The 27,595-nt window shown below is 39.5% G+C and overlaps 1 protein-coding gene across 3 annotated transcripts; it reads left to right on the top strand.

The window, feature by feature from the left end:
* The first annotated feature begins 294 nt into the window (after nucleotides 1–294).
* PTP4A2 (protein tyrosine phosphatase 4A2) lies at nucleotides 295–27,595 on the top strand. Of its 3 annotated transcripts, none has more exons than XM_070510462.1 (6): nucleotides 295–553; nucleotides 15,561–16,246; nucleotides 18,633–18,725; nucleotides 22,441–22,571; nucleotides 24,091–24,165; nucleotides 25,151–27,595. In XM_070510462.1, the coding sequence occupies exons 2-6, from the start codon at nucleotides 16,151–16,153 to the stop codon at nucleotides 25,257–25,259; spliced, it is 504 nt and encodes a 167-aa protein (XP_070366563.1). In that variant the 5' UTR covers nucleotides 295–553; nucleotides 15,561–16,150; the 3' UTR covers nucleotides 25,260–27,595. The 3 variants fall into 3 exon arrangements, with proteins under 3 accessions (XP_070366563.1, XP_014693424.1, XP_070366564.1); XM_014837938.3 differs by lacking the exon at nucleotides 295–553 and adding an exon at nucleotides 815–1,227; XM_070510463.1 differs by lacking the exon at nucleotides 295–553 and adding an exon at nucleotides 1,383–1,494.

The raw sequence follows: 27,595 nt of genomic DNA on the forward strand, positions 1-27,595 counted from the left end.
CTGGTCACCTTCCAAATGCAAGAGAGAATGCTGGAATCTCTAGGATAATTCCCGTCGTTAAAAGGGACATTAGGTCGGAAACCTTGAAATTCAGGGTCTCCTCTTTATCAGGCATTTTTTCGTACATTATATCATTGATAGGTGAAAAGAACCCCACGAGGTAGCTGATAACTATTTCCATTGAATAGTTGAGAATACTGAGAGTTAATAACTTGCCCAAGATGCTACATCCCGGAAGTTTGAATTTTGGTCTGTCAGGGAAGGTTCGAAGGGGTGTGTGTGTGTGTGGCGGGCGGGGGGGGGGGGGGGGGTGGCGCAGAAACAGCCTTGCAATTGCAGACGCACACGCCATTTATTTGAGGCCTCGAAGAAGGGCAGCCAAGAAGTGAGCTGCCCTGGTTCTCACTTCTGACTTGGAAATCCCCGAGCAAAGGCCTCGGTCGCCGCCCAGTCTCATCAGGATCTGACCCCAGGCCTCACGGCCGGACATGGGGGAAAAAGCCCTTCGACCTTGCGGGTCACCCCGCGGCCTCGGGCCGTGGCCCTACCCCAGGTGCGGATGGGTGGGCCGCGGCGTGGGCGGAGGACTCCGCAGGCCGCCTTCTGCCCCCTCCCGGGTCACATGGACGCGCCTTCCGCAGTCAGGAGCGCGGAGCGGAACGAACCGCGGGGAGGAGCGGGGGCGGTGCCGAGGGCAGTGGGTCAGCGCCCTGCGGGGCAGGTAGGCGGGCCCAACCGCCCCGCGAGCTGGCCGGCCAGCCAATCAGCGGGCGCGGGGGGCGGGCCGGCGGGCGCGCGCGCCGCGCCCCGCAGCGCCCCCTGAGGGGCGGCGGCAGGAGCTGGTTCCGGCTGCGCGCGCAGCGGTGGTGGCGGCGGCGCTATCGGCCGGGCTGTAACCGTCGTCCGTCCGGTAGCGGCTGGAGCGGCAGCGGCGGCCGGGCACGGCGCGAGGCGACGCCACAGGGCAGCGGCGGCAGCGGGGGCAGCGGCGGCAGCAGGAGACGCAGCGGCGGCCGCAGCAGTTGCAGCAAGACGGACTCGTGGACACGCGCCGCCGTCGCCGCCGCCGGGCCGGGCCGGGTGTCGCGCGCCGAGGCTGGGGGGGAGTCGTCGCCGCCGCCGCCACCGCTACCGCCGCCGCCGCCGCCGCCGAGGTGACTGAGGAGAGAGGCGCCTCCTCGCTCCCGCCGCCGCCGGACTTCAATGCCCAGTCCTCAGCTCGCCAGCGTGAGTGCGCGCCTCCGGGCGGCCCCGCGCCGGCTCCCGGGGCCTCGGGGAAGCGGAGGGCGGGAGGCGCCGCAGCCATTAGTGCAGGCCCGAGACACGTCCCCGGAAGGAGGGCCGGGCCGGGGCCGGGCGGGGGGAGCGCGGCCGGGCTGCGTGGAGGACGAGGGTGGGTGCGGAACGGGGGATCGTGCGCGTGGACGCGGAGGGACGTGTGCTGTGTGGAAGAATGCTGGGTGCGGGGGGAAATGCGTGCGTGAAGGCGAGCGCGTGAGTTGGGGAGAGGGCTGGGTGTGCGTGTGGGGTGAGGGGCCAGGGTGGGAGTTGGGGACAGGATCTGGGGGAGTGTGGGTGAGTGTAGAGGAGAGTGAGTGTGGGTGTGAGTGAGGGGGGACGGAGCGTGTGTGGGTGAGTGCAGCGGAGAGTATGAGTGAGCGGATGAGAGTGAGTGTGGGGGGGCGTGTGGGAATGAGTGAGCGAGTGTGGGGAGCACGAGTGTAGGGGAGAGAGGGGTGAATGGCGGAGTGGGAGGGGGAGAGTGGGGCAGCGCGGGGGGAGAACAGGAGTGCCGTGTGCGAGCAAGGGGCCGGGGGGAAGGTGAACGGCGGGCGAGGGAGCGCGGAAGGGTGTTCCTGCGTTCGCCCCTGTGGGAGCGGGCATCCTGGAGGTCTTTCTCCTTGGTCACTGTGAATGGCGATAGTGATCCTGGTGCCCTGGGTTAGGGAGTTCTTTCCAGGAGCATCTTGTCCCGGGTCCTCGGGTTCAAGTATGAGGGAAGGGTTTAGGAATATATTCCACTGGTACTATCATTTTTCTAGCTCTGGGTCTTTTTAAAGAAAGGGTGTGCTTTTTTTTTTTTTGTAAATTTTTCCCCCATGTTTCATGATATCGACATAAATTTCCAAATTTGTCACAAATACGGTGGCCATCGCATCCTACTCTGGGGCTCTAGGAGCTAAGTAAAACAAGCTTGTCCATTGCCCAGGATCGTAGGCTCTTGCCGTTAGCGTGTTCAGAAGCGTAGACTCTTGTAAAGTACTGCTAGTTTTTCAGGTGAGAGGAGTTTTATTGATAGGTAAATTGAAGTAATATTTTGTAGGTTGTGGCTCTTTCTTACCTTCCTGGAGAAAAGCTCTTAAGAAATAATCATAATAATGTAACATATTGATGATGAAGAAGAACCATAGGCTAGTTTATTATTTCCTGGAATTTGTCAGGAAACATACAAAATGTCTGGCAGTTGTACCATCACTATAGGCATTCAGCAAATGCTTGTTTGTTTGGAGTCACCAAACTACAACTCCTCCTGGATTAGAATACCGTGCCTGCTGAGTTGCTGCCATGCTCGGTATTACAGAGTAGTTTCTGACAGGAAGTGAATGAAGTTGTGCTTTGTTCAATGTGCAAGAGGAAATTAAGGCTGGAGAATGACACTTTTTTAAGGCTTCAGAATTACTTGCCAGCACACCATTGTGTTGGTGAAGGTGGTGAGCAGCTGTTTGCCGGTATTCTGATCCTGACGTTTTTTAAGTTGTTTCATATTTGTATTCTGATCCTGACGTTTTTTAAGTTGTTTCATATTGGCTAGTGAGTGGACTAATGATTGTCACGGACTTTCCCCAGATTCTTGTGTTGTAGAATTAGGGGTTCTTGATGAAGAGTACTTTGATGGGTTTTACATGTTAATGATGGGAAGTTTCTTAGAACTTGGGAGTCTTTCAGTATGATAAGCGGAAGTAGGGTGGTCCTTTTGATAGTAGATGTCATAGATTTACAGGCAAAATCATTGACGTGTGATTAGAAGTCAGAAACTATATTTTTCTTAGAGTATCCTTTTTCTCAATAGCATGCTCTCCAATTTCAGAAATAGTGAACAGTATTGTTACTATTCAGTAGGGGACCAGATTAATTAGTATTAAGCGCCTACTATGCACCAAGTGCTTTTTATACTCATTTAATTCTCACAGCTACTGTAAGGTGGTAGGTGTCCTCATTTGCGTTCACTCGGCACATATTGGGTGGTTTCTATTTGCCAGGCACTAGGGATACAGTGATTCTAAGTATAAGCCGTTGACTTAACAGTGATGAGATGAAGAGATATAGAGACTCCCAAAGGGGGTAAGTAGCCTGTCCCAGGTTAAAGATAATAAGAATTGGAGCTGGATTAAACACCTAGGTCTGTCTGACTCCCAAGTCCTTGATTTTTCCACTATCCCCTTATTACCCTCACAGTAGCTTGTCTCACTTGGAGCTTTCTCATCCACACAGTGGCCTAGCAGCTTGTAGAAAGATGAGAGATGTTGAAGTTAATGCAGAAGACTGAATGGCTGGGGGCAAGGGGATCGTTTAGGAGATGCTGACTTGAGGCTCTTTGGGGCCTGAGCTAGGCTTTTATGTGGGTGGAGATTCTGCCTTGAAACTCTCTTGGGGCCTCAGGGTGTGTGCTTTAAGACAGAGTTTTCATGAGACACCTGGGATATGTCTGGGAGAGGAAAGTCTGATTAAAGAAACCCAGCAGCCTTTTATGTTTTTTATTTTGGGTGAAAGAGAAAGAGTGTTTATTGGGGCTGAGAGTCAACTAGAAGTTGTCACTTCTTTGTGGAAGTTTTTCTGTTCAGCTGTGTGGGATATTTACCTCAGGAGATTGCGAAGATCGAGTGAGAAAATATATATGAAAGCACTTTGTTAATTATAAATTGAACTACAGATTCAAAGTATTATTACCACTCAGACTTTCCTACTAAGGCAACAGTTTAATTGTTATATTTGGTAGCTGGAAAAGGCCAGCGTTTTGGACACCTATACAAGTGAGAAATTGTTTAGAACTGCTGAACCAGGTGTATTCTGACTCAGAACGGCAAGAGTCAAACCACTCCCTCTGTGAGTCAGTCAAGTAAAATTTAGTTTGAACGAACCAAATTTGTAGGCAGAAACCATTTACAACATCGTTGAACTCTGGTGGCAGTAGGGAAGAGTAAATGTTTGAATGCTTTTGCACATAACTTTCTTAAAAAGTCTGAAAGCCCCATGTTTATATTTTCCTTGAAAAGACATTTGTGTAAATGAGGTAAAACAGATTATTTTTCTTAAGATTTAACTTTTTATTTATTTTATCTTTTAAAGGTAGCATTGCTGTATGCAGTAGTTTACAATTTTGAAACGTAAAATTGAAATTCAGTAGAGATTTATTTTACAAGATTTGATTGTACTGTTCCTTTTTGTTGGACTGTGGGATTGGTAACCAGTGACGCATCTAGCAAAAGCATTTACAGTTAAGTTTTAGAGGAGCAGTACACACATTTTTAGCTGTTGCTCTTGGAAGAGTGCAACTTAAGTTAGAGTGAAACCTAAGTTAGGTTGATTTCTTCAGGTGCTATACCATCCACCTATTCTACTTGTAGAAGTTGAGGGTCTTGAAAAATTTTGAGCAACTGGAAATTAGGATACAGAGTTTTAACATGGTAGACGTAGTTATGTTATTGAGTGGCAGAGATCTTGAGGTCTTGAGATACTTGTGAAGTCCAACATGATGCTTTAGGTTTCAGCATTCCCTTCTTGGGAATCTTCTTTGTGGTAAATCACAAATCATTCTATTTAAAATTCATAGTCTTGTAAGTGGCATTGTTTCAATTTTACAGATAAGGAAATTGATTTATAGGTAAATTTTTGAATCCCAGCTTTTGGAATCCAAGTTAAAGAGTATCAATAAATATATGGTAGTGGACAAAAAACAATTTTTTCCCTTGGGGCTTAAAGTACTTAAATCTCTGGCTGAATTTTTTTTTTTTCCAGTTAACTCTAGTCGTTTTACAGAGAGCTATGTAGGAGTTAAGTACATGGTAAATAGATGTTAAGAAAACTGGCCTTTTTTGCTTGAAATTTAGTATTTTGTTTTTTTAAAAAAAGGATACTTCAGTTACTTGCGTACTTTTTTTACTCTTTGGGGATGTTGCATTGAGATTTTTCTCACGATACTAGTTGGGTTATATAGAAACTGATGATTATATAAGTTTATGAAGCAAGAGTCCTTGATGTTACAATTCAGATAATTTTGTGCTTTGGGTTTGTTAAATGAATAATGGATGCCACCAATTATAATTACTTTGAGAAATGGTGACTTGAGTCTGTTAATCTGGAGTATCAGAAGAGCCTTTTACCCATTTTCAACTTCAAAACTAGTATATGTGTAGAGGTGTCTGGAAGCTTTCTCCTGGTAGCCTTTGTTTTATTGACTGAACCACATTCTCTAGCTCCTTTGACTTGCTGCCCGCTTGCTTGGGACTCAAAGCCATACAGGTTTGCTTGGTGTAGAGCTCAAGTAGATATTGTATGTAAATCTTTTGCTCCTTGGAGTCATAGAGGTCTAGGCTGAACCAGAAACTGTCACTACTCTAGTAGCTCCACAAAACGAGCTGTACAGCACTGCAAACTTTGTCCACTTTCCAGAGATAGCTTGTGGAGTTACCAGGCCCCAGGTGAGAAAATGACCCTTCTTCTTACGTCTTATGGTGGTTTTCCCTGGCACTGTCTGTTCTATCTGTAGATTTACAGGGCACAAAATCTTTCCCAGAAAAATGACTATTAGGAGTTGACACATTATACCAGTAGTTTTTATGTGACTTGAATACAAGTGTTTTTTGTTTGTTTGCACTGATTTCTTGCCCATAGGTTCTGTAACACAGCATCCACTCCATTTTAAGTGGCCTAGAAAGTAAATTTCGTCACTGGAATATAAATTTACATTGCACAACATTGGCTTTAAACTGCAGGGAATTTTAAGATTAAGCTTTTCTATGACCCTTTCTTTGGTAGTTGAGCCTGTTTTGAAAAAATATGTTGACTTAGAATGGTCTTTACCTTTAGAGAACTGTTGTATTTAATTCCTTTAAGAGTATTTTGGGTTGAAATTTCATTCTCAGAAATGTTAATTCTTTTGGCATAAAATGCACGCATGATATATTTGCTTTAGCAGATCAGCTAAATTACTTTATATTTTTATTTCTGCAGTGGTCAGAAATGTTGGCTCTAAAAGTAATGTATCATTTGACAAGAATTCAAATTCACAATCAGATCTACTTTCTTCCAGTCCTTTAGTTTTAGTTGAGATTTGAGCATAACATTTTTTTTTGCACTGTTTTATAGGAAGCATTCACTAGGTTGTACCACCATAGTATTTGTAAATTGGATTTATATTCATAAGTTGATATTTACTGGTTTTAGTAGCAAGATAAATTGATGTGTTTTCTATTTTCCATTGTTGGTGAAAGCCTATCATGAGGGAACAGAGTGACTGGTTAGTGCAGAAGGATATGAGTCATCAGCAGGATTTGTCAGCAAATTGAGAAGGATATGATGGAGAAACAATAGACTCTAGTGACATTATTCTTCATTTCCACACGTGTGGTTACAAACAAGTTTCTTTTTGGTGACCGGTTTAAATTATTCAAATAATTTAGGTCTTTCTGGATGAAAGACCCTTCTAATGTAAGTCATAGACTACACTCTGAATTGTTTTTCTAGTGAGGTTAGATCTTCATTTGGGGAGGGAGCATCAACAAGTAGAATTTAGTTAAACTCATATGTATTTACTAGGGAAAATATTCAACTATCAGGTAGGGTTTAGTAAGTTGAGAAGCTATATTTGTGAAGCTTATTGGTAATTATGGAGCTGCGCAGCACATCAGAAGATGCCCACCAATATGGCAATATTTGTTCTCTCTCACCGAGCAAAGAGTTACTCCTTGACTCTACTACTCTACTTTTAAATTCCTAAGAGCTTTTATTGTATTTGAATGGGTCTTAAATTCTCAGCATGTTCAAGGCCTCCCCATAGTTGTCTAATCGAAGACTCAGCTCCTTTCTCCTCATGCCACCGTGGCCCTTCACTTTTTCTACGAGTCTACTATCGTAAAAGTTTTGCATTTTCTCAGAAGTCTCAATCCTGCTTTATTCTACTCACGCTTACTTTGTGTTTTTGAAGTATGTAGCATTAATATGAAATTTTAATGTCCATCATCAAATATTTTTATCCACATTGATATTTCTAGGATCTTGATCCTGGATAGTGTTTGTATGATGTGCACACAAGCTCTGCAAATGCTTGTTGTCAGATTGGATGTGCTGCATTTTAGTGTCCTTCAGAGGTGACATATTGTCCTTCATCTCAGTAAGTCTTGGAGGAAGAGCACAAGAAAGATGGAATTTTGCATTCTTTAAGTGGGAAGAGAAGGAAGGATGTTGAAGTAAGCTATTGAGCAAAGAATAATAACTCATTGACATGGCATCTTAGAGGTATTTCACCATTTTTACTTCACATTCATATGTAATGTGAAACAGTTGCTTTCACTGTATGGTTTTTAAAGATTGTGAATGTTATGTTTTATGAAAATAAACATCAAGCCATTATTGGGCAATTAGTGAGTAGACAGTATATTTTAAAAGGCCATCAGCAGCTCCAAATAGAATGATTTGGGTTCTGGTCGGTTTCTCTTGTACTATACTCAGTACACAGAGAGATGGCTGTGAATTATAGTGTGATTTATGAAAAGCAAATTTAGGAGAGGAAGTGAATTGTAACTTACCCAGTTTTAGGGGAAACTTGGACCAAAATGCCCTAACAGCAGAAAAATTTCTGGGGCTCAAACAAAAGAATTTATGCTGACAAGATGTAATTTGGAATGTTTTTATTCTGTATCCTGTACATAGAGAGCTTCCTTCCCCCCTTTCAGTGGTGAATTGAACAGGAGCTTTAAATATGCTCAATACATTTGACAAAATGGGGAAATGAAAGAGTTAAGCTGACCCATAAACTGCTAAGTTCTGAAACATATATTTTAAATAATGCTAACAATAGCCTAGAAGTTTTAGCTTTGCATGCTGCTCCTGTGCTGTAGGTTATTTTGAAAGGTGATTCAAATAACCTTTTCCCAAGTATGTATTTTGCAACCTCAGGGCACTTGCAGCTGTTACAGTCATTCTAACTGTCCTGATATAGCTCAGAAAACATTTCAGAGTGGTGTTGACAGGGTGAATCCAAGTGTCTTTTTACTACTGAATTTGCTTTATTAAGTTGAAGTGCAGAATCTCAGATACATTTCTTTATTAATGAAATAATCGATTCAGTAGTTCTTGGGTTAATGTATGTTTAGTGAGGATGTTGGAAACTAAATTAAAATGGTTAACACTTAAATTGTTCCCCAGGAAAATTACGTAGCCTTTTGAGATTAAAGAAGGAAGGTTGGAAGGAAAGAAGAAAACAAACATTAGGATTTAATTTTATGAGGATGCAGCTGAATTTGAGGTAGTTCTTATTGTATAAAGGAGGTTACCACAGTTGTTTAGGGGAAAGATGTGCTTAAACTTTATAACAAAGAGGCTTGGGAATCTTAAAATGCATGTAAATGAAAGTCTTTAAACATAAAGCCCATGGAGAGGATAGCCATGATAGCTTTTCCTGGAAATGAAAGTATGAATGAATAGAATTAAATAGAGCTATGTAACTTAATTTTTAAAAGATTCACTGAAAACAATAAGATTAATGCCCGGTATTAGAATTGTGCAGTTAGGATTTTTAACGTTATTACCACTATTCAAATAATTTTTTAGAAAAAGTCAAAATTGGCCATATTATCGTTACCGCCATTTAAATTTTACTTAGGAAAAATAACATTTTTGGACAAGAGATTCAGCTGGAGAATTGCTAATCATTAGAGGAATGATGGAGTACAAAACTGAAAACAAATATTTTTGAGTGTAGCATGAAAATATTTAATGCAGTTTTTGTCTTAGAGTTATTTGTAGAAGCAGGAGTTACTAGAAAAGGACAACTACTTCTAATCACCAGGGTACATACAAATTTGAAAACCACTCCCTTTCCATTTGAGTGGGAACAGGGCCCACAGGACTTCAGTAAATAACTGTCACTGTTCTCAGAAGTGTGATTGTCGGTTAACTGCTTGCTTGCTTTTCTGAGCGGCGGGCCATGTATCTCCTGCTAGTTCTGAAATGTTAAGATATTTTCCCACCATCAAGGTCATAATTTCTTTTTATAGAACTGATTATTGATTTCTGTACTGGAACTTGATTCTCAAGTTCCCTCCTTAAATGAGGAAGTGAAAAGTGGGAATAACCAGGGGAGCAACTATGAAACTTTTTTTGTAGCAGTAAAAAAGCATCTTGCTATTTTTAGCTTGTTTACAGATATTTTGGATCCAAATTTGTGTAGAATTTAATGGATACCTCTCTCCTTACCAACTCCCCAGGACTGTAGCCAGTAGGGGAGGGGGACTAACATTAATTGGAATCTAAGTCTAAGTTTTAAGGAGTCAAATGTATTCGATGTTAGTTTGATAAATGCGGCAGTAGAGGGATGAACAAAGAAAAGCAGCACTGAGTAGAGCTGTTGTTTCTACAGGGCTCTGATGAGTTGGGTGTAGGTCCTGAAAGATGAGCAAAATTTCAGTTTGAGACCACGTAACCAGAAGATGAGCGTTTAGTTAGCAAAATTGAATTCTCTTTAGTTTACACATCTCAAGATACTTTTTTCCTGAAATGATGAAAATGCAGTAAGGACAGTAGTACTTTACAGAGGAATTTCCCTACTTTCTTGATGATTGAGAAGATTTTGTGTTCTGCCTTCTGAATAGTCTCTGAATATTGTTAGGCTTCTCCAAGTTCTTGCAGTTACTCAGGGCCTTGCCTCTTTTTTCACAGTCCTCCTATCCAGGCTGTGGACAAATCCTTTTGAGTTCTACCTCAGAGTACATCTTGAAACTGATCCCTTCTTATCCTCTCCACTGCTGCTACCCTGGACAAGCAACCGGTACCTCTCTCCTGGATTATAGCAAGAGGCTCCTCCTCCGGAATCTCCCTGCTTCTACCCTTAGTGCTCATATAACCTGTCTCCACAAGCAGCTAGAGTGATCCTTTTCAACATATGTTGCTACTCTTGCTTGAAACCTCATTTTTCTCCAAATAAAAGCCAAATACTTAAGTGGCCCTTAAGACTCTCTTGTTTCTCTGACCCCGTTCGTTCCCTTGCCCTCTCTGCTCCAGTAGCTCTGTCCCCCTTGCTGTTCCTAGAACACTCCAAGCATGGCCCCACCTCATAACTTTTGCGATGGCTAATCCCTCTGCCTAGAATGCTCCCTCAAATATCTATTTGGCTCACACCCCCAGGTCTTGGATAAATGTCAGTTTTTTCAGTGAGGCCTTTCCTGATAGCCTCACTTAAAATTGGAATCCCCTTTCCCTCTGGCACTGCAGTTTCCCCTACTTTGCATTTTTCTCCGTAGCAGTGGCATATTTTATTTGCCTTTTTCTGCCTACTAAAATATAAAATCCATCCTGACAGGAATTTTTGTTTGTTTTGTTTACTTCTCTTGCGACATGTATAAGAGTATGTGACACGGTGTATGTCCAGTAAATATTTGAATTCATTAATAAATTCTTAACTAGCCAAATTGCAAGGAAAATGTCTTAACTCTTCGTGAGAATGAATTATTTACTGTTGACAGATTATCTATACTTACTTTAAGGGGAAGTGCAGGTGTTTTCATTGAAGTGAAATGAATTTGTTTTAGGAAAAAATTGTGGCAACGTTTTAGTCTTACATACAGTATTATGCTTTCATGTTGCCTGTTTGTAGAAACCAGGCTAACTCAAATTTGCATGACTTCCTGTAGAATTTCTGGTAAGAAAAGTAACACAGTAAATGTATGCTTGCTGGTTCTTCAGACTTTTGCTTTTAGATTTTATTTTCTTAGATCTAGAATTCTTGATTGTGCATTTCTATTGTCATCTACTGTTTTAATTTGGTGAATACTGGCATAAGCCATTAAATTAGAGGGCTTATGTATCATTTACTTTAATTTGGAAATAGAAAGAGGTGCTTTCTCAGTGGAAAGCTTGATGTGAGTGGCTTGACAGGAATTTTAAAAGGATGCCCAGTAAGTTTGATTACATTAAGTGGGGCTGATTTTGTAAAGTTCCCTCACACCCTTGAATTCTCTATGTTTATATTTGAACTTAGTATTATAGTTGCCAAAGCAGGACCTGAATTTTACTCAATAATTTTGTATTTTTAACAAAAAAGAAAACTGTCTTTCTGGAATTGTATAGATACAGGCCTGTGTGGGAGAGAGGACTTGTCTTTGGCTTGAGGGTTCTTGTAATCCCATGGTTATAGCATTGTTAAAAATGTAGTTATATTGTAAATCGTAGAATTTTTTATCACCCTAAATTTAAAAAAAAGTAAGGTAATATATGTACATGGAAAAAAATTAAAACAGTTCAAAAGGTCTGTATTATGATAAAGTAAACCATGGTCCTGGTCTCCAGCCTCCAGTCTCTTCCACCCCCAGGCAACCACTGTTCCCTCTTATCTTTGTAACCTTCCGGATAGTCCATGGGTATGAAAGCATGTAGAAGAGTACTCACAAATATTTCTCTATATATAGTTCATACTGTCATGTGCCTTGCTCTTTTCACTTAGTAGTTTCTCTTAGCCATCTTTCATATCAGTTCATAGAGATGTTTTATTCTTTTTAACCTCTGCATAGTTTTCCATTTTGAGAACATGCCATGATTAAATAATGGATATTGTATTACTTCATGCATTTTTGTTTTTGATTCTTATCTAGGTCGATGTTAGCAGTAGTGTTGACGGTGGACATTTAAACTCTAAACATATCCCTCTTCACAGTTTTAAGTAGTCTCTGTTATTGACTTAGTCTTACTGGCAGTGCACTATCTTAGCTTGGTAGGCCGCTGCTTACTTCCTCTCTTCTTTCAGCTCCCTCTTCATTCTTTCTCGTTCTCCCTTCCCTCCCTCCTTCCCCTTCTTAATTTAAAAGGATTTCTCTGTTGCAGAACATCCTTTCTAATCCTTCAGTGAAGTTATATTCTTTTGTTAAAAATGGAAATGTTGTCTAGGAAAAGGAAATATCCCAATTTTGACATTTTACAAGTTACAGTTCTGTAAAAGATAAAATTAAAGAGTGGAGAGAATATTTGGATGTATATTTGAATTTGACTGCTATTGTATGTTAAGTAAACGAGCTTCTTCCATCACCTAGTAAATAAAAAAAATAATAAATTTCTACTTAAGTAGGAAGAGCAGAATTAATGCTGGAGAGACACCTTTAGAAGAAAGTTTTCCTGTAAGGTGTACAGGTGCTGAGTTTATGCTAAAATGTAGGGTTCTGTAACTTTTGAGTACTTTTCAGCTGTGGCAGGTTGTTTATGATTTTTTTACAGACTCTTTGCTTTGCATTCTTAACATTAGTTTATCTGAATTGACGGGTGCAAGAATATTTTAGTGTTGCTGTGTAGTTGAACTCTTAGGGGAAGGGAAAGGAGCAGAAGCTTGCTTTTATCTCGTATCTGTTAACATTGGTAGAACATACTGTTTGATTTGGGAGAAGTTCCTTTGCTGGGGATCTCAGTATGGTGTTAAGAATTGAAAATCTATTAATGAATTGTCCTTATCCCTGGAAGTGGTCCTTCCAAAATCAGCTTGGAGGAATAGATGGAATAAAGCTTGTTCTGTTTGCTGAGCAGATGAACACTGGAGGCAAGGTAGAAATCTTAATGCTAGAACTGTAACCTTTTAAGCCTGGCCATCACTGCAGTGCAGGTCTTTCATGACTGCTCAGCTGACACACATATTAGCTGCGATAACGTCATTAAACCAAAGGGATTCAAATAGGTGAGAATGTCCTCGTATTGTGCTCTGCACTGCATGCAAACTGTTGTTCTTTGAGTATCCTACTTTAATAATCTTTTAATAATGTTGGTAGTACTTTAATAATCTTTTCTCCGCTTGTTATAAAGTCACAGAATTGCAGATAACTATCCCAGCAAATATTTGAAGAAAAGTTACACTTACGTGAAAAAGGTTATGACTTGGGCCGGCCCCATGGCCAAGTGGTTAAGTTCATACACTCTGCTTCGGCACCCCAGGGTTTTGTCAGTTTGGATCCTGTGTGTGGACCTAGCATCGCTCATCAGGCCATGCTGAGGTGGCGTCCCACATAGCAGAGCCAGAAGGATCTATAACTAGAATATACAACTAGGTACTGAGGGGCCTCAGGGAGAAGAAGAAAAAAAATTTTTTTAAATAAATGATCTGTCTTAAAAAAATTATGACTTAAAAAATATGTAGGTACCTCTGTTAGTCAAAATTGAAGGAAAAAGGGGCCGGCCCCGTGGCCGAGTGGTTAAGTTCTCGCACTCCACTTCGGCGGCCCTGGGTTTTACCAGGTTCGGATCCTGAGTGCAGACATGGCACTGCTCATGAAGCCATGCTGAGGTGGCATCCCACATGCCACAACTAGAAGGACCCATAACTAAAAATACACAACTATGTACCAGGGGCTTTGGGGAGAAAAAGAAAAAAAGGAAAAAAATCTTTAAAAAAAAAATTGAAGGCAAAATAAATAGGGAGTAGGAGACCTGGATTCTTGTCTTTGATCTGCTACCAAGCAGCAATGTGGTCTTAGTTAAGCCATTTTAACCTCTCTCGATCCCACACTTCATCTTTTTTTGAAATGGTCAGAATAGTTGATCTCTAAGTTTCTACTAGTTTTAAAATTCCTTGAGTGGACAAGGAGTACTCTATGAAATGTGTAATCTAAGGTGGCTATGTTCTGGAGTTACAGTTAGAATTATGAGTTAGAAAGAGTGGTGGTCTTTTTGTTTTTCTTAGTTTGAGTGTAGAAGTTTTATGTTTTTATGTAGTAGGTAACTCATTCTGTTGAAGTATTGAAGTTCTTAGAATGCCATTTTGAATTTCTTTTTTTTTTTTGAGGAAGATTAGCCCTGAGCTAACTACTGCCAATCTTCCTCTTTTTGCTGAGGAAGACTGGCCCTGAGCTAACATCCGTGCCCATCTTCCTCTACTTTTTATATGTGGGACGCCTGCCACAGCATGGCTTTTGCCAAGCAGTGCCATGTCCGCACCCGGGATCCGAACCGGTGAACCCTGGGCCGCCGAGAAGCGGACTGTGCGCACTTAACCACTGTGCCACCAGGCTGGCCCCCATTTTGAATTTCTTACGTATCTTTCGTATTTTAGGAATGTTTTAGTTTTGTGATTGTGTCCACGGTAATACAATCACAAGTATGTAACTCACAAAATAGAATGCTATAAGAATACCGTAAAAAGAAGACTTGAGGATAGAAGAATAGGCTTGAAAGTTTGCAGGCCTATGTTCTTTTTCATCTGTATTTCAGTTTCTTCCTGGAAATGGTTCTGTAGTCATATCTTTCATGACATTTTCTATCTGGTCACAGTCATCTTTTTTAGAGACTTCTAAATAAGCATTTATTGGTGGCTTAGGGAAGAGGCAAGTGAAAGAACTTAGACCTTGTCCGTGTTTCCGGAGGAATTTAGGATTATGTTGACACTCTGAGCTAGTTGTAAAAATTACTGTGTTTCAAAGCAGCAGGCTTAAAATCCTAATAAAAATTCTGCCGCGTCTCTTTCTTGCCTTTTTTTTGGTAGGGATTAATATTTGGGCAGGAGACTGCTGTGTGAATCAGTGACCTTTAGATGCTTTTGTACTCTTGAGGTAGTGATATGAGAAGTAGTAAAAAGGTAAACTGGACTAGAAAGGAGATGATGGGATTTATACATTAGTTGAGTGAGCAGGCATTATGGTACCTTGGAAAAAACCTGGGACTAACAGAAGACTTGGGTTTGAATTGGGGCTCAACTAATTTCATTCACCTTAGACAAGTCACCTCACTTTTCTGATCCTCTTTCCTCATTCCTCATAGGTAGTAACAACAACTGTGAGTTGTGAGGAAAAAGGACATAATTTTTTGAAAGTACTTTAAGGATGAATATTATAATTGGGGGCCAATGCATATACTTTGCATAGAGAGAATTAAATCCTCAAAGTGGAATTTTGGTAAATATCCTCCTTCCATTTACAGATATAGCTTATTTTAAGCAAAGTGTATATGTGAAAGACTTAACCGTCAAAGCAGAAAAATGAGATCATTGTGAACTTTATCAAGAGTCCATGCAGGGAAGGTTTCTTTAAGGATCTTTCAATCGCTTAAAAATGATTTAAAATGAATTTTAAAATTCAGTCATTTAAAAATGATGTGAGTTAGAAATAATCTTAACAGCACAGAAACTTTGTTGAACCCCATTTTGGAAAAAAAGACATACTTAATCTCTGACTTTTAAAACTCTTGGTATACATCTTTGTCTTCGTAGACGGCAGTAATTTAGAATGGGTGGCATTTCAGATGTCTTTGCACTCATAAAGTTGTGTTTACTGTGCTGTCAGCCTCCAGTTCATTTCACTTATGCTCTTCCCCTGCAGGTTTTTCGTTGGAATATACGTTGCACATTTATGGCGATTCTGAGCGTGAGGGCAGACTTCTGCCAGGCTCAGCACAGCGTTTTCGCTGACAAGTGAGCTTGGGGGTTCTATGTGCCATAATTAAAATTGCCTTGAAGACTCTGGACACCGAGACTGGCCTCAGAAATAGTTGGCTTTTTTTTTATTGCAAGCATATTTCTTTTAATGACTCCAGTAAAATTAAGCATCAAGTAAACAAAAGTGGAAGCTACCTACACTTTTAACTTGTCTCACTAGTGCCTAAATGTAGTAAAGGCTGCTTCAGTTTTGTATGTAGTTGGATTTTTTTGGAGTCCGAAGGTATCCATCTGCACACATTGAGGCCCAAGTTAAATTTGGATTCAAGTGGATTCTAATACGTCTGCTTATCTGGAAGAGAGAAGCTTCTTAAAGAATACACAAGTTGAAAATACAAAACACGGATCGATAATAGGCATTTTAGTGGTCTTTTTAATGTTTTCTGCTGTGAAACATTTCAAGATTTATTGATTTTTGTTTTCATTTTCCCCATCACACTCACACACGCACGCTCACACTTTTTATTTGCCATAATGAACCGTCCAGCCCCTGTGGAGATCTCCTATGAGAACATGCGTTTTCTGATAACTCACAACCCTACCAATGCTACCCTCAACAAGTTCACAGAGGTAAGATTGTAACATAGTCTACTTTTGGACTGATTTATACCTAAAAGCTCATTAAAAATTAACACCAGGGGCCAGCCCTGTGGCCGAGTGGTTAAGTTAGCGCGCTCCAGTTTGGCAGCTCAGAGTTTGACTGGTTTGGATCCTGGGCACGGACGTGGCACCACTGACGCAACGTCCCACATGCCACAACTAGAAGGACCCACAACTAAAATATACAGCTGTGTACTGGGGGGATTTAGGAGGAGGGAAGCAGGAAAAAAAAGAAGATTGGCAATAGTTGTTAGCTCAGGTGCCAATCTTTAATAAATAAATAAATTAAATAAAAATAAAAATTAACATCATTATAAAGAAATCTCTTGTTACAAAAGCATTTATTTCTGTGATTGGAGTATGGATGAGCATTCTACTGATCTTTCTTTGAATTGGTTCAATTAGTTAACATCAGATTTTTAAAAGAACATTCATGGAATTTGGGGAGACCTTAGAAATTATCTAGTACTATGTTTTTTCTTATAGCCTTTCTATATTATTAGCAATTCTTTTGTCATACTTTCAATAATAAAATAATATTTATCGAACACTTAGTCTTTAGCCAGCATTCAATAAGCACTTTTATGCATTATATCATTTACTCCTCACAATAACCCTATGAGGTATAGGTGCCATTTTTATTTCCCTCTTACAGATGAAGAAGCTGAGGTTCAGAGCAATTTAGTAATTTGCCTGAAGGCATGCAGTACGTGGTAGAGCTGTCTCTGACACTCAAACTCACGTCTACCTCAAATCTTCTGACCACTCTTGATGAAAAGCTATCCCAGAACTACTTAGCAATAGTAACCATCATATATGAGAGTCCAGAAACGTAGGGGAAGGAGAGGGATCATAGGTAACGTTTTATGTCGGATCCTTCCTTTTTTCTGTCGGTAGTAGTAGAGAAACTCTTTGTACTTCATTCACTGAACATTTGAATGTAAGCTTTTTAATCATTCCCTTGTGTTCACTCTGAATGTGGTTTCTGTTGATGTATTTATGGAGTGGACTTAGAGATCTGGATGAATTGTTAGGGATTCTAATCCACCCCTCTCATTTTACAGATGGCAAAACTGAGTTCAAAAGAAGTTTGACTTGGCTTATGGTCACAAATATTTACCATAAAAAACTCTGCCATAACCTTTCAGAAAATGCTTACTATGGAGTTTATTTTAATGGGATTTTATTTTTTTTTTTGAAACTTTGTAAAATTCTTGACTCACTAACAACTTTCCTGAGTCTCTTTTGAAAGAGGGCCTTTCTGTGAAAAATAAAGGCCTTTAGCAATAAAAATAACTTTACTCTTTAGATAACCAAATGATAGACACTTCTTGTAGGGTATCGCTGTTCTTGCTTGTTTATACGTTTAATTCCCTGAGCTTCTTAACTTTGTGTACACAGTGTACAAGTTGGCTCCAGGCCTGTGAGCCTGAGGTGGTTCAGTCACCTTTAAGCCTGGCTGAACTACATGATACTATTTTCAGCCTGTGGATTCCTTGGCCATAGACTCCAAAGTGGCAGAGGCCACTGTCGCCCTGCAACTATAAAAAGATGTTGGTTGCCCCTTGAAGATAGGTAGTCACTGGATTAGACATTACTGTAGGAAAATTTTTAAAGAAGCAAGGCTTCTGGCTGTAATTGTTTGTGTGTTTGTTGGCTTTGTAATCTTAAAGTTGGCTTTTTAAATCTTAATTTCAAACTACTTGTATTTGTTTAAATTTGAAAAAACAGTAAGTACTTACTACATAAAAATCAGAAGATACAGATAAACAAAAGACAGTTTAAAAATACTGAACTGTTAATACCTGGCTTTTAGATGTTTTTCTCTACATGTATGTATATATTTATAAATATACATATAGATAGGATCACACTGTATTTTTAAGAAAATCTTCCCCCGACCTTCTTAGTATTATTTTTATAGCCGTTGTAGTATTCTGTATGGATGTGCCATACTTTCTTTAACTATTCCCCTGTTTTTGGACCATTAATGTTGTTTCCAGCGTTTTACTATTTCGAATAGCCTGTGCTGAACATCCTAGTACCTAAATGTTTGTGTATATCTTTAATTATTTCATTAGTATAAATTCCCAGAAGTAGAATTTCTGGGTCAAAATGTATGTATGCTTTTCAAGTTTTTGTATTATGCTGCCAAATTGCCCTTTAAAAAGGTGAGTCTTATTGACACTTCCACTGAGAGTGCAAGAGTGTCCATTATATATGTTGCCACACTGAGAATGATTTTGATCTTTATCTAAGAAGGATGTCTGATTGTTTCAGTTTATCATGGTGCATTTTTAAAGGTTTGGTTGCATATTCTAAAAGCAAGTTCTCTTATATTGGTTGTTCTTTAAAGGAACTTAAGAAGTATGGAGTGACAACTTTGGTTCGAGTTTGTGACGCTACATATGATAAAGCTCCAGTTGAAAAAGAAGGAATCCACGTTCTAGTGAGTGTGTAGTGTTTTAATTTTTCACTGCAAACAACTTGTACCTTTTAAACGTAGATATTTTGCAAACTTGGCACTCAGTGGTTTACTTTTGAGCTTATAATAGGAGTGACAGTGTTCATAGCAGTCTATTTAAAGTCCTTTGGATTGGCAGTTTTGTTCATTTGTGACCTTAAAATCTACACATGCGGAGTATTTTCAGCAAATAAAAATCAAAATTTAGTGCACACTTATTTCAAGAAAATGGAAATTTGCATTTTGTTTTCTCTGGAAAATTAATGCAGTATTTACCTTTGTTTCTAGGCTGCTGGTTTGAATCTAACTGAAAGCAATTTCCATCAGATATTCTTAAGTCACATGGAAATATTCTCTCTCACTTTGCAAGTACAAATTAGTTACTTAATATTTTGTAGATAACTTTTAAGGGACAAAAAGATGGGAGAAGAGGATAAGAAGGGAGGGGGAGAAGGCGTCTTGCTTCAGAGTAATCAGCATCGTTTCTGAGACTTTTTGGTAGGTTTCTAAGAAGGTTTTGTATGGTTAGATTACTTTCATAGTTCAGTTTGAACATAAAGTAATTGGAATGATTTTGAATTAAATTCCTCCCTAGGGGCCACCCCCATGTCCGAGTGGTTAAGTTCGTGTGCTCTGCTTCAGCGGCTCAGGGTTTCGCCGGTTCGGATCCTGGGCGTGGACATGGCACCACTGATCAGGCCATGCTGAGGGGGCATCCCACATGCCACAACTAGAAGGACCTACAACTAAAAATATATAGCTGTGTACTGGGGGGCTTTGTGGAGAAAAAGGAAAAATAAAATCTTTATTAAAAAAAAAATCCTCCCTAGCTCCTAAATATGCTAGTTCATTATCAGAAACAGGAGCCGAAGATTAGGTGAAAGTTTTTTTTGAGTTCATAATAGTTTACATCAATGTGAGATTTCAGTTGTACGTTATTTCTTGACTATCACCACATAAATGCTTCCCTTAACCCCCTGTGCCCACTCCCTACCCCCCTTCCCTTGGTAACCACTGAACTGTTGTCTTTGTCCATGTGTTTGTTCATATTAGATTAGGTAAAATTTTATGCTTTCTTCCCTAAAAAGTTGTCTAAATTGCAGAAGCCTGTAGTGAAATGACCTCATAGTCTTAGAACTATTTTATTTGATTGTTGGGAAGGCAGTGCAGTAGGAAGAGAACTGGAAATTTTTGTAGTAGTTGGTTAGGAAGAAAGTAGTAAGGAAAATATTGGTACAAGGTTATGTTCCTACTTTTTATTGAGAGGTGGTTCTGTAGTCATTATTGCGCTGGTAGTAGTTGGGAAGGCAGTTGATGCAAGAAAATAGATGTCCTGTTGGTCAGGTGGTCATCTCATAGATATGGATCTCATAGATCCATAAAGTTTCCCCACCTGCATTTTGGTGAAAACAAAAATTAAGTAGCCAAGCATTGTTTTTTAAAAATGTATTTTAATAGTATAGCATGGTAATAATTTGCTTGCATTCCATTTCTAAATTGACTTTAAGGTCCCTTGGCTGAAAATCACTGATGATAAGTGTAGCCATGTGTAAAATGTCCTATGTTTAAAAAAATAAAAACACAATTTTAGGTTCTGAAACTAGGCTGAATGCAAGTTCTTTTTCCAGTATTGTGAATATGTTCTCCAGTGGGTAGAAGAGAAATCAGTTTGTTTTGACAGATAGCAGGCTGAGAAAATGAACTGTGGATTGACCGTAGTCTGTTTGAATCGGTAATGTTGGTAAACACCTTTATGAAATTGCAATGAACTAAAGAACTTGAACTAGTTTGTAGAAGATAATGGTAGGTCTGGGATTTACTCCAGGGCTTTAAATCCAGGCTTTTGTTTTGTTTTGTTTTAAATAGCTGTGATCAGATAAAATTAAAAGTCTAACTTAAGCTTGAAAAAACAAGGACATTTAGAATTAAGCTTGGGATTTCTTTCTTTTTCCAAGATAGAGATTTTAAGATGGATTGTTAATTTACTTTTGCTAGGTGAAGAGGGTTTGGAACACTTTATAAGAGGATATCCCCAAAATAAGACCTTTTAATCCTTTGACCACTGCCCTTGCAAATCAGAAGCACATTGGAAAAGACTGATGGTGGTTTCAGCTATGTCAGTTTGAAGTTCAGATGCTTCTAAATTATGACTTTAATGATTTTTTGATAGAAACTGCTTACATGAGAAAGGGAAGCATGTTTCATATTGTTGTTTCTCAACTAGGTGCATTGTAGGGAGTATTAGAGGAAGTAAGCTCTAAACTAAAGTACTTAGTGGTTTTACTGCTATTTACAGTTAAACTATGTAGTGGCATTTATAATGATAACACTGACAGCCCTTTAATTATGGGGCGTAGTTGACAAAGCAAACATAATGTGCTGTCATGGCTAATGGGCTACGTGAAGTGTTCTAGTGGTGCCAGTAATGAGTGCAGAGTCAATTTAGTGCTCTGTCACTTTTCTCTTTCTCCTGCTCTACTATCTTAAAGTGTCCTTATCCAATCTCATTAGAATAGTCTTAGGTTTAAAAAAAAATTCCCAGTGTTTTTGCATTTCTCTTTTTGAAGCTAGATGGGAGAGAAGGTATATGAAATATGAATCTCCCTTCTCCCCTTTCTTCAAAGCTGATTTATGTTGGTTTCTTAGGACCTCTTGCTAGGTAGCAAGGAAGATAAACCTCTGCCTGTATGTGAATGTACATGGGGTTGGTCTTAACTAAAAAACAACCCAAATCGATGAATATAAAAAGAGAAAGGGATACTTGGGGAAACGGTCTCCATTTGCTCAGGACCCTGTCATGTGGCACTGTGCTTGTTAAATGAGATATGTATAATTTAGGCAGAGCTTTAAAAATATTTGGTACTTGCCCTTTTTTTTTTAAGTATATAAGCACAAAGATAGTAGTATGTTTCTGTTATGATATGCTAAGCATTGGAGATTTCTTATCAGAGAGCCTTTCTCTAAAGAAAAGATGTCATGACTTAGAGCTATTGGGGTGATAATTCTCAAAAATATTTGTAGAGACCAATGAGACACCAGTTTCTATTCTTCTTTGTCAGAGTGGACCTTAAATCATATGGACAGATGTGTCCTCTCCTGCTTTGTCTTGGCTTTAATTACAGTTGTCTCTCATGTCTAATTATTGCTCTATTCAGATAAATATTTGAAGAATACTAGCCTCTTATCACTGTGATAAGAAATTTCCATAAGATAAAATCAGATGCCTATGATGCTTATTACACTTCATTGGGAAGGCTGAGTTATTTGGCATAGTTGAATTTCGATCTTGGATCATTTTTCAGCAGTGATCAGATTTGTGTTATTAAGAATAGGTATATATAGGGGCTGGCCCCGTGGCCGAGTGGTTAAGTTCGCGCGCTCCGCTGCAGGCGGCCCAGTGTTTCGTTGGTTCGAGTCCTGGGCGCGGACATGGCACTGCTCATCAGACCACACTGAGGCAGCGTCCCACATGCCACAACTAGAAGAACCCACAACGAAGAATACACAACTATGTACTGGGGGGCTTTGGGGAGAAAAAAGGAAAAAATAAAAATCTTTAAAAAAAAAAAAAAAAAGAATAGGTATATATAGTATAGTCGGTTCCCTTAGGCCTGCCCTGTGTTACAATGTAGCTATTCTGCATTAGGATGTTAATCCTGGAGAAAATATCAATTTAATGTAAAAGATCTTTTCTTTCCAGGATTGGCCATTTGATGATGGAGCACCACCCCCTAATCAGATAGTAGATGATTGGCTAAACCTACTAAAAACCAAATTTCGTGAAGAGCCAGGTTGCTGTGTTGCAGTGCATTGTGTTGCAGGATTGGGAAGGTAAGTTCTTATCCTTTTGTCGGTGAATTTACTATCAAAAATTTCGGTTTGGTGGAAATTTGCGTTTATTACACTAAATATTAAATTGCCTGAAAGTAAAGTTAAATGAGAGCTGGCGTAATGATGTCTCAAAATAGCTTGTTGTATTTCATTGGTTCTCTGATTCTGTTGCCATACTGGATTGAGTGGGTGATGGTTCGGAAGTTGTTCTGAAACTGATTTAATGTAATTATCTTTGAGTGAAAAACACAGTTTTAATTGTGTTTTCTTTTTCTCCCCATTTCAAGTAAGCAAAGGTTCAGGTCTTTGAGATGGGCAACAAAATTAAAATAATTTTAGATTTTGAAGAATTTATGTATGGTTAATTTTGGATTGAGATGACTGGGAAGTTATTAGGTAGAGAGCAAATGGCTACACTTTAAACTCTTGAAAGGAGATGTATGGAGAGTGAAGATTAACTTTGATTTTAAAACCTTTTTCCTTGAGCATTGCATGGAATGGTGTTGCAACACTTCCATCAGCAGCAGATTAAATGGCAATTTATAATGTGCACTTTGACTCAAAACATTAGTTCAGGCTGTTGTTGCCTTAAGGTGGTGGTGACTCAGGCTGTTACGTCTGCTCAGCCCTTTTATTTGCTATTTTCCTTTTTGGCAGTTTAGTGTGGTACAGTTTCTTCTTCAGGGTCAGAAGTTTCAGTCCTTATCCTGAAGGGTGAAGGATTTGACTTGGGGCAGTTTATAACTAGTAGCTATCCTTGTTAGGTACTCCAGAGTTGGTGCCCTGTAATGGACCTTTTTTAAATATCGCTTCCTTTGTTAGATTTTTTTTTTTTTTTGAGGAAGATTAGCCCTGAGCTAACTACTGCCAGTCCTCCTCTTTTTGCTGAGGAAGCATGGCCCTGAGCTAACATCCGTGCCCATCTTCCTCTACTTTATACGTGGGACGCCTACCACAGCATGGCTTGCCAAGCGGTGCTGTGTCTGCACCCGGGATCCGAACCAGCGAACCCCGGGCCACCGAAGCAGAACGTGCGCACTTAACCTCTGCGCCACTGGGCCGGCCGCCTTTGTTAGATTTTAAAAAAAATATCTAGAGAACTGTTTCTAATTACCAATTCTCTGACACTCTCCTAACTCATGAAAATGATTTTATTGAAGAAATCTAGCACCCTTTTAGTATTTGATGAGGAAAGGATATTAAAGTCAATTTGTAATGAAAATTCTGAGACACTCATGATAGAAAATACATTTGGTGATTTATTTTACTGTGATAATGGTTAAAGACCAATGAAGAATTTTTGATGACTTATAATGATGCAAAAACTTGAGATATAATGTGGTGATGTTTTAAAGAGTAAAGATACCTTTGCTGTATAGGGAAATATCAGATATTTTAGTATACAAGAGAAAGGAAGGCTCAAGCTTTGCATTGTTTTGGTAATATGTAATCCTGGGTTTTAAAAAATCCTTTAATTCCAAAGACCTGTGAATATTTACAAATGAGTTTCTCTCTGCAGGGCACCTGTGCTGGTTGCACTTGCTTTGATTGAATGTGGAATGAAGTACGAAGATGCAGTTCAGTTTATAAGACAGTGAGTATGAAGTTTTATATTCGGAAACACATAAATCATGATCATATAAGAGGAAGGAATTACGGAAAGTATCCATTTGTAGTATGGAATAATTTGCTCTCTTTGGCTTAAAATATTGTTTCATTGACTATATCAAAAACAGCAAGTGATAGAGAGACTCAATAATAATACTGGCTGCAGATTTAAAGGTTTTCTAATTTAGGTGGCAAATTTGGACGTTGTAGAATATGTCCAGCGTGTGACTTGAATAAGTAGGAGTCTGTAAAATGAGTAGCTAAGTGGTAGAGCCTCAGTGATCTAGTGTCTCTTTAATGGATGTCCAGAATACCTTCCAGACGCAACTCTGTGACCAAGAGGCAAGGAAAAATCTAGAGAGGAGCAGTTAATCACCTAGGACTCTTAAGTGACCTGTTCTGGCACAAAATCAGGATAGTGGTGCCCAGACAGAATCTTGGCATCAGTCTGGAATAATGGGCCATGCTGTTTTGTTGTCCAGAATTCTTTGGCAATTATTGTCTAGCCCTTTCCCTTTCAACTTTTTCTTTAAAAAAAAAAAAAAAAACAAAGACTGTGACACAGGGCATGGAATGTATGGTAGCAGCTCTTGGAAGGCAACATTTCAAGGAATGCCATCTGTGCTTGCTGCTTCATGTAAATACTTGCTACCAATTCTAATCTGAAGAATATATTAATCTAATTGGGAAGAGAGTAGTCAGATGTCTCTGGATAAACCATTCTGATGTTTATTAAATGATTAATAGACTCTAATAAGAGTCAGCAAAGAAAATTTGTCTCCTCTTCTAGGAAGGCACAGAAAGTTCATGTTGCAACTCAGCCCTTTCACTTAGAAGTGATGTTGTATAGGAAATGTGCTGATTTTCAGCTGTGTGGAGTTAGAAAGACCTTAGGCCGTAAATAATGCATTTCAGTGAACCAGGCAGCTCTTTTTTTCACATGACAAAGTTTGCCATTTTTGTATTTTCAGAAAAAGAAGGGGAGCATTCAATTCCAAACAGCTGCTTTACCTGGAGAAATACCGACCTAAGATGCGATTGCGCTTCAGAGATACCAATGGGCATTGCTGTGTTCAGTAGAAAGAAGTGTAAACGAAGGCTGATTTGTTGTGGCATTTAGAGGGAACTCTTGGTACCTGGAAATGTGAATCTGGAATCTTAACTGTGTCATCAAAGTAGTGATGGATTCAGTACTCCTCAACCATTCTCCTAATGATTGAAAAAAACAAACAAAAAAGAAATCCCTCTATAACGTGAATAAAATGTTTAAGAAAAGAAAAAGAGAAAGAGAAAAGGGATTAATTCAGTGAAGGATGATTTTCCTCCTAGTATTGGAGTTTGAATTTCTGCCAGGATTGAATTATTTCAAAATCTCCTGTCTTTTTTAACTTTTTCAAAATAGGTCTCTAAGGAAAACCAGCAGAACATTAGCCTGTGCAGAGCCATCGTTTGGGGAGCACACTCTTCCGTTACGCTTGGCACGCAGATCTCCCTGTGGTGGGATTTCTTTCTTTTTTTTTGTTTTTCCTTTTTGTTTCAGGGGGGGTATTTCCCCCCTATTTTCTCTTTTCCCTTGATACAAGTTGTAGATGAAATAGGAGAAAGCCCTTGTTGCTATAGATGAGTGTGCAGTCTGGCAGCCTTAAGCCCACCTGGGCACTTTTAGAAAAAAAACAAAAAACACCAAAAAAAACAGTGTCATATGTATTAATGATCCAGGTGGTTTTTAGTCTTTCCTGATGATGGGGTGTTCATGTTAGTTTCTTTTCTTGAAAACCCTATTCAACATTAGGCAAAGTAGCTAAGAGCCTTTTGTTTTGGTAAATTAGTGGGGAAATGGCATTTTAAGAGGACTCTCTTCTCAAAGAACTTAGCTGAGAGTCGAATTCTTCTCTTTTCCAGCTGATGAAGCTAAGTGGGTATCCCAGAAATGTTTGTTTTCTGAAGGGGAGTACTCCAGGCCGTCACTGAAGCTGTGTCCAGGCAGAGAGTTAGCACACTTTCTACACCTTGTAGAATTCTGGGCTGTAGCATTACTCTGATTTTCTGTCTAATGAAGGCAGAGAGTGCTGGTAGTTTAAAATTTTTATTTTAGGACTTATCTGTACTCTGAATTTTCAGGAATGGTCAAAGGAGTAGCAGCAAAGATACAATATTTTGGACTTGAGAAATGCCTGTGATGAGTATTTTCCAAACTTCCCCCTATTACAATTCAGTTTAACCACTGATTGCCTTGTTATTTTCTTACTAGGTTCTTTATGAGATTAAAAAAAAAAAAATCACTGGTTCAAAACCAACAATGCCTAGTGAGTATGTGTCCACAGGCCATAACAGGGTAGAAGAGAGACGTAGAGCAACCCAACGAGTAGCAAAGGGACTGTGTTGCTAGTGAAATGATGTAGTATCATTTTTGCAGATTATTTGCTGGGTTCAATGTGCTGATCTAGAAAAGCTGTTTTTTCGCTCCTTTGCAGAAAGTAGTTGTGACTGGGCTGCATTGACAAAGCAAATTGAAGGACACCATCAAAGGCTCTTGCACTCTTCATCTAAATATTACATCCTTAATAGTGTTCTGCTTCTGAGGATTTGAATAAAGGCTTAGGGTCATCTTGTCCTGCTGGAGTTTGCTGTGCAGAGCCATAAACTTCCCATTTTGTTAGGATCAGCTAGGCCAGTAGGAATGGACTGGGACCTTGTCTCACACTGATGATACCTCAGATGTTGGCTGGCTATGTGAACTGCCTATTTCCTCTGCCGGAGTTGTTTTGATTTTTAACTAAATGAAAATCTGTAGATTCTCTCCTCCCCTAATCCCAGAAAACAAAACAAAATAATGTTTTTTGAAATTGTTTCTAGGATTTCAAAGTGAAAAATGATGGTACTATCCAAAATTCTTTATTTCAGAATATGACAATAGATTCCTTTAATGTAGGCTCAAGATCAAAACAGCATGTCCTGTAAGCTCAGATAGACTCTGTTGACTCCAAGGGTTTTGATCAATATCATAACAAACTTTTCCCTTTGACATGCTCTGATTTTTGTTGTTTGGGGGGAGGGCGTGTGTGTGTGCGTGTGTGTGTGCGCGCGCGTGTGTGTGCGGTGTCCACCAGTATCAGTGCCTGCCTGCGTTAGGAGAATTACATTCCTGGTTCTGTATGAGGAGAAGGGTGTATAAAGCAACATGAAACATTACCCCTCATTTTGTTTTAAAGGACAAACTAATGTTAATTGTTCTCAGAACTGGATTTTCTTCCTCAAAATTAAACGTTTTCTTTTCTTTTGGATTTAATGAAGTATTGCTAGCTGAAGCCAGTTTGACATGGTGAGAGAGATGTCAGACTGATGAAAGGTGTGCAGCCTGATTTAAAACCAAACCCCAAACCCTTTTAAAGAACAATAAAACATATTTTACATGC

Source organism: Equus asinus, chromosome 5 (assembly GCF_041296235.1).
Source record: "Equus asinus isolate D_3611 breed Donkey chromosome 5, EquAss-T2T_v2, whole genome shotgun sequence".
NCBI classification, from domain to species: domain Eukaryota; kingdom Metazoa; phylum Chordata; class Mammalia; order Perissodactyla; family Equidae; genus Equus; species Equus asinus.

Bases quoted from the DNA above. Each gene is read 5' to 3' on its own strand.
- PTP4A2 (XM_070510462.1), top strand. From the start codon at position 16,151: ATGAACCGTCCAGCCCCTGTGGAGATCTCCTATGAGAACATGCGTTTT. The intron at 16,247-18,632 runs GTAAGATTGTAA...TGTTCTTTAAAG, and splicing joins CCCTCAACAAGTTCACAGAG to GAACTTAAGAAGTATGGAGT. The intron at 22,572-24,090 runs GTAAGTTCTTAT...TTCTCTCTGCAG, and splicing joins TGTGTTGCAGGATTGGGAAG to GGCACCTGTGCTGGTTGCAC.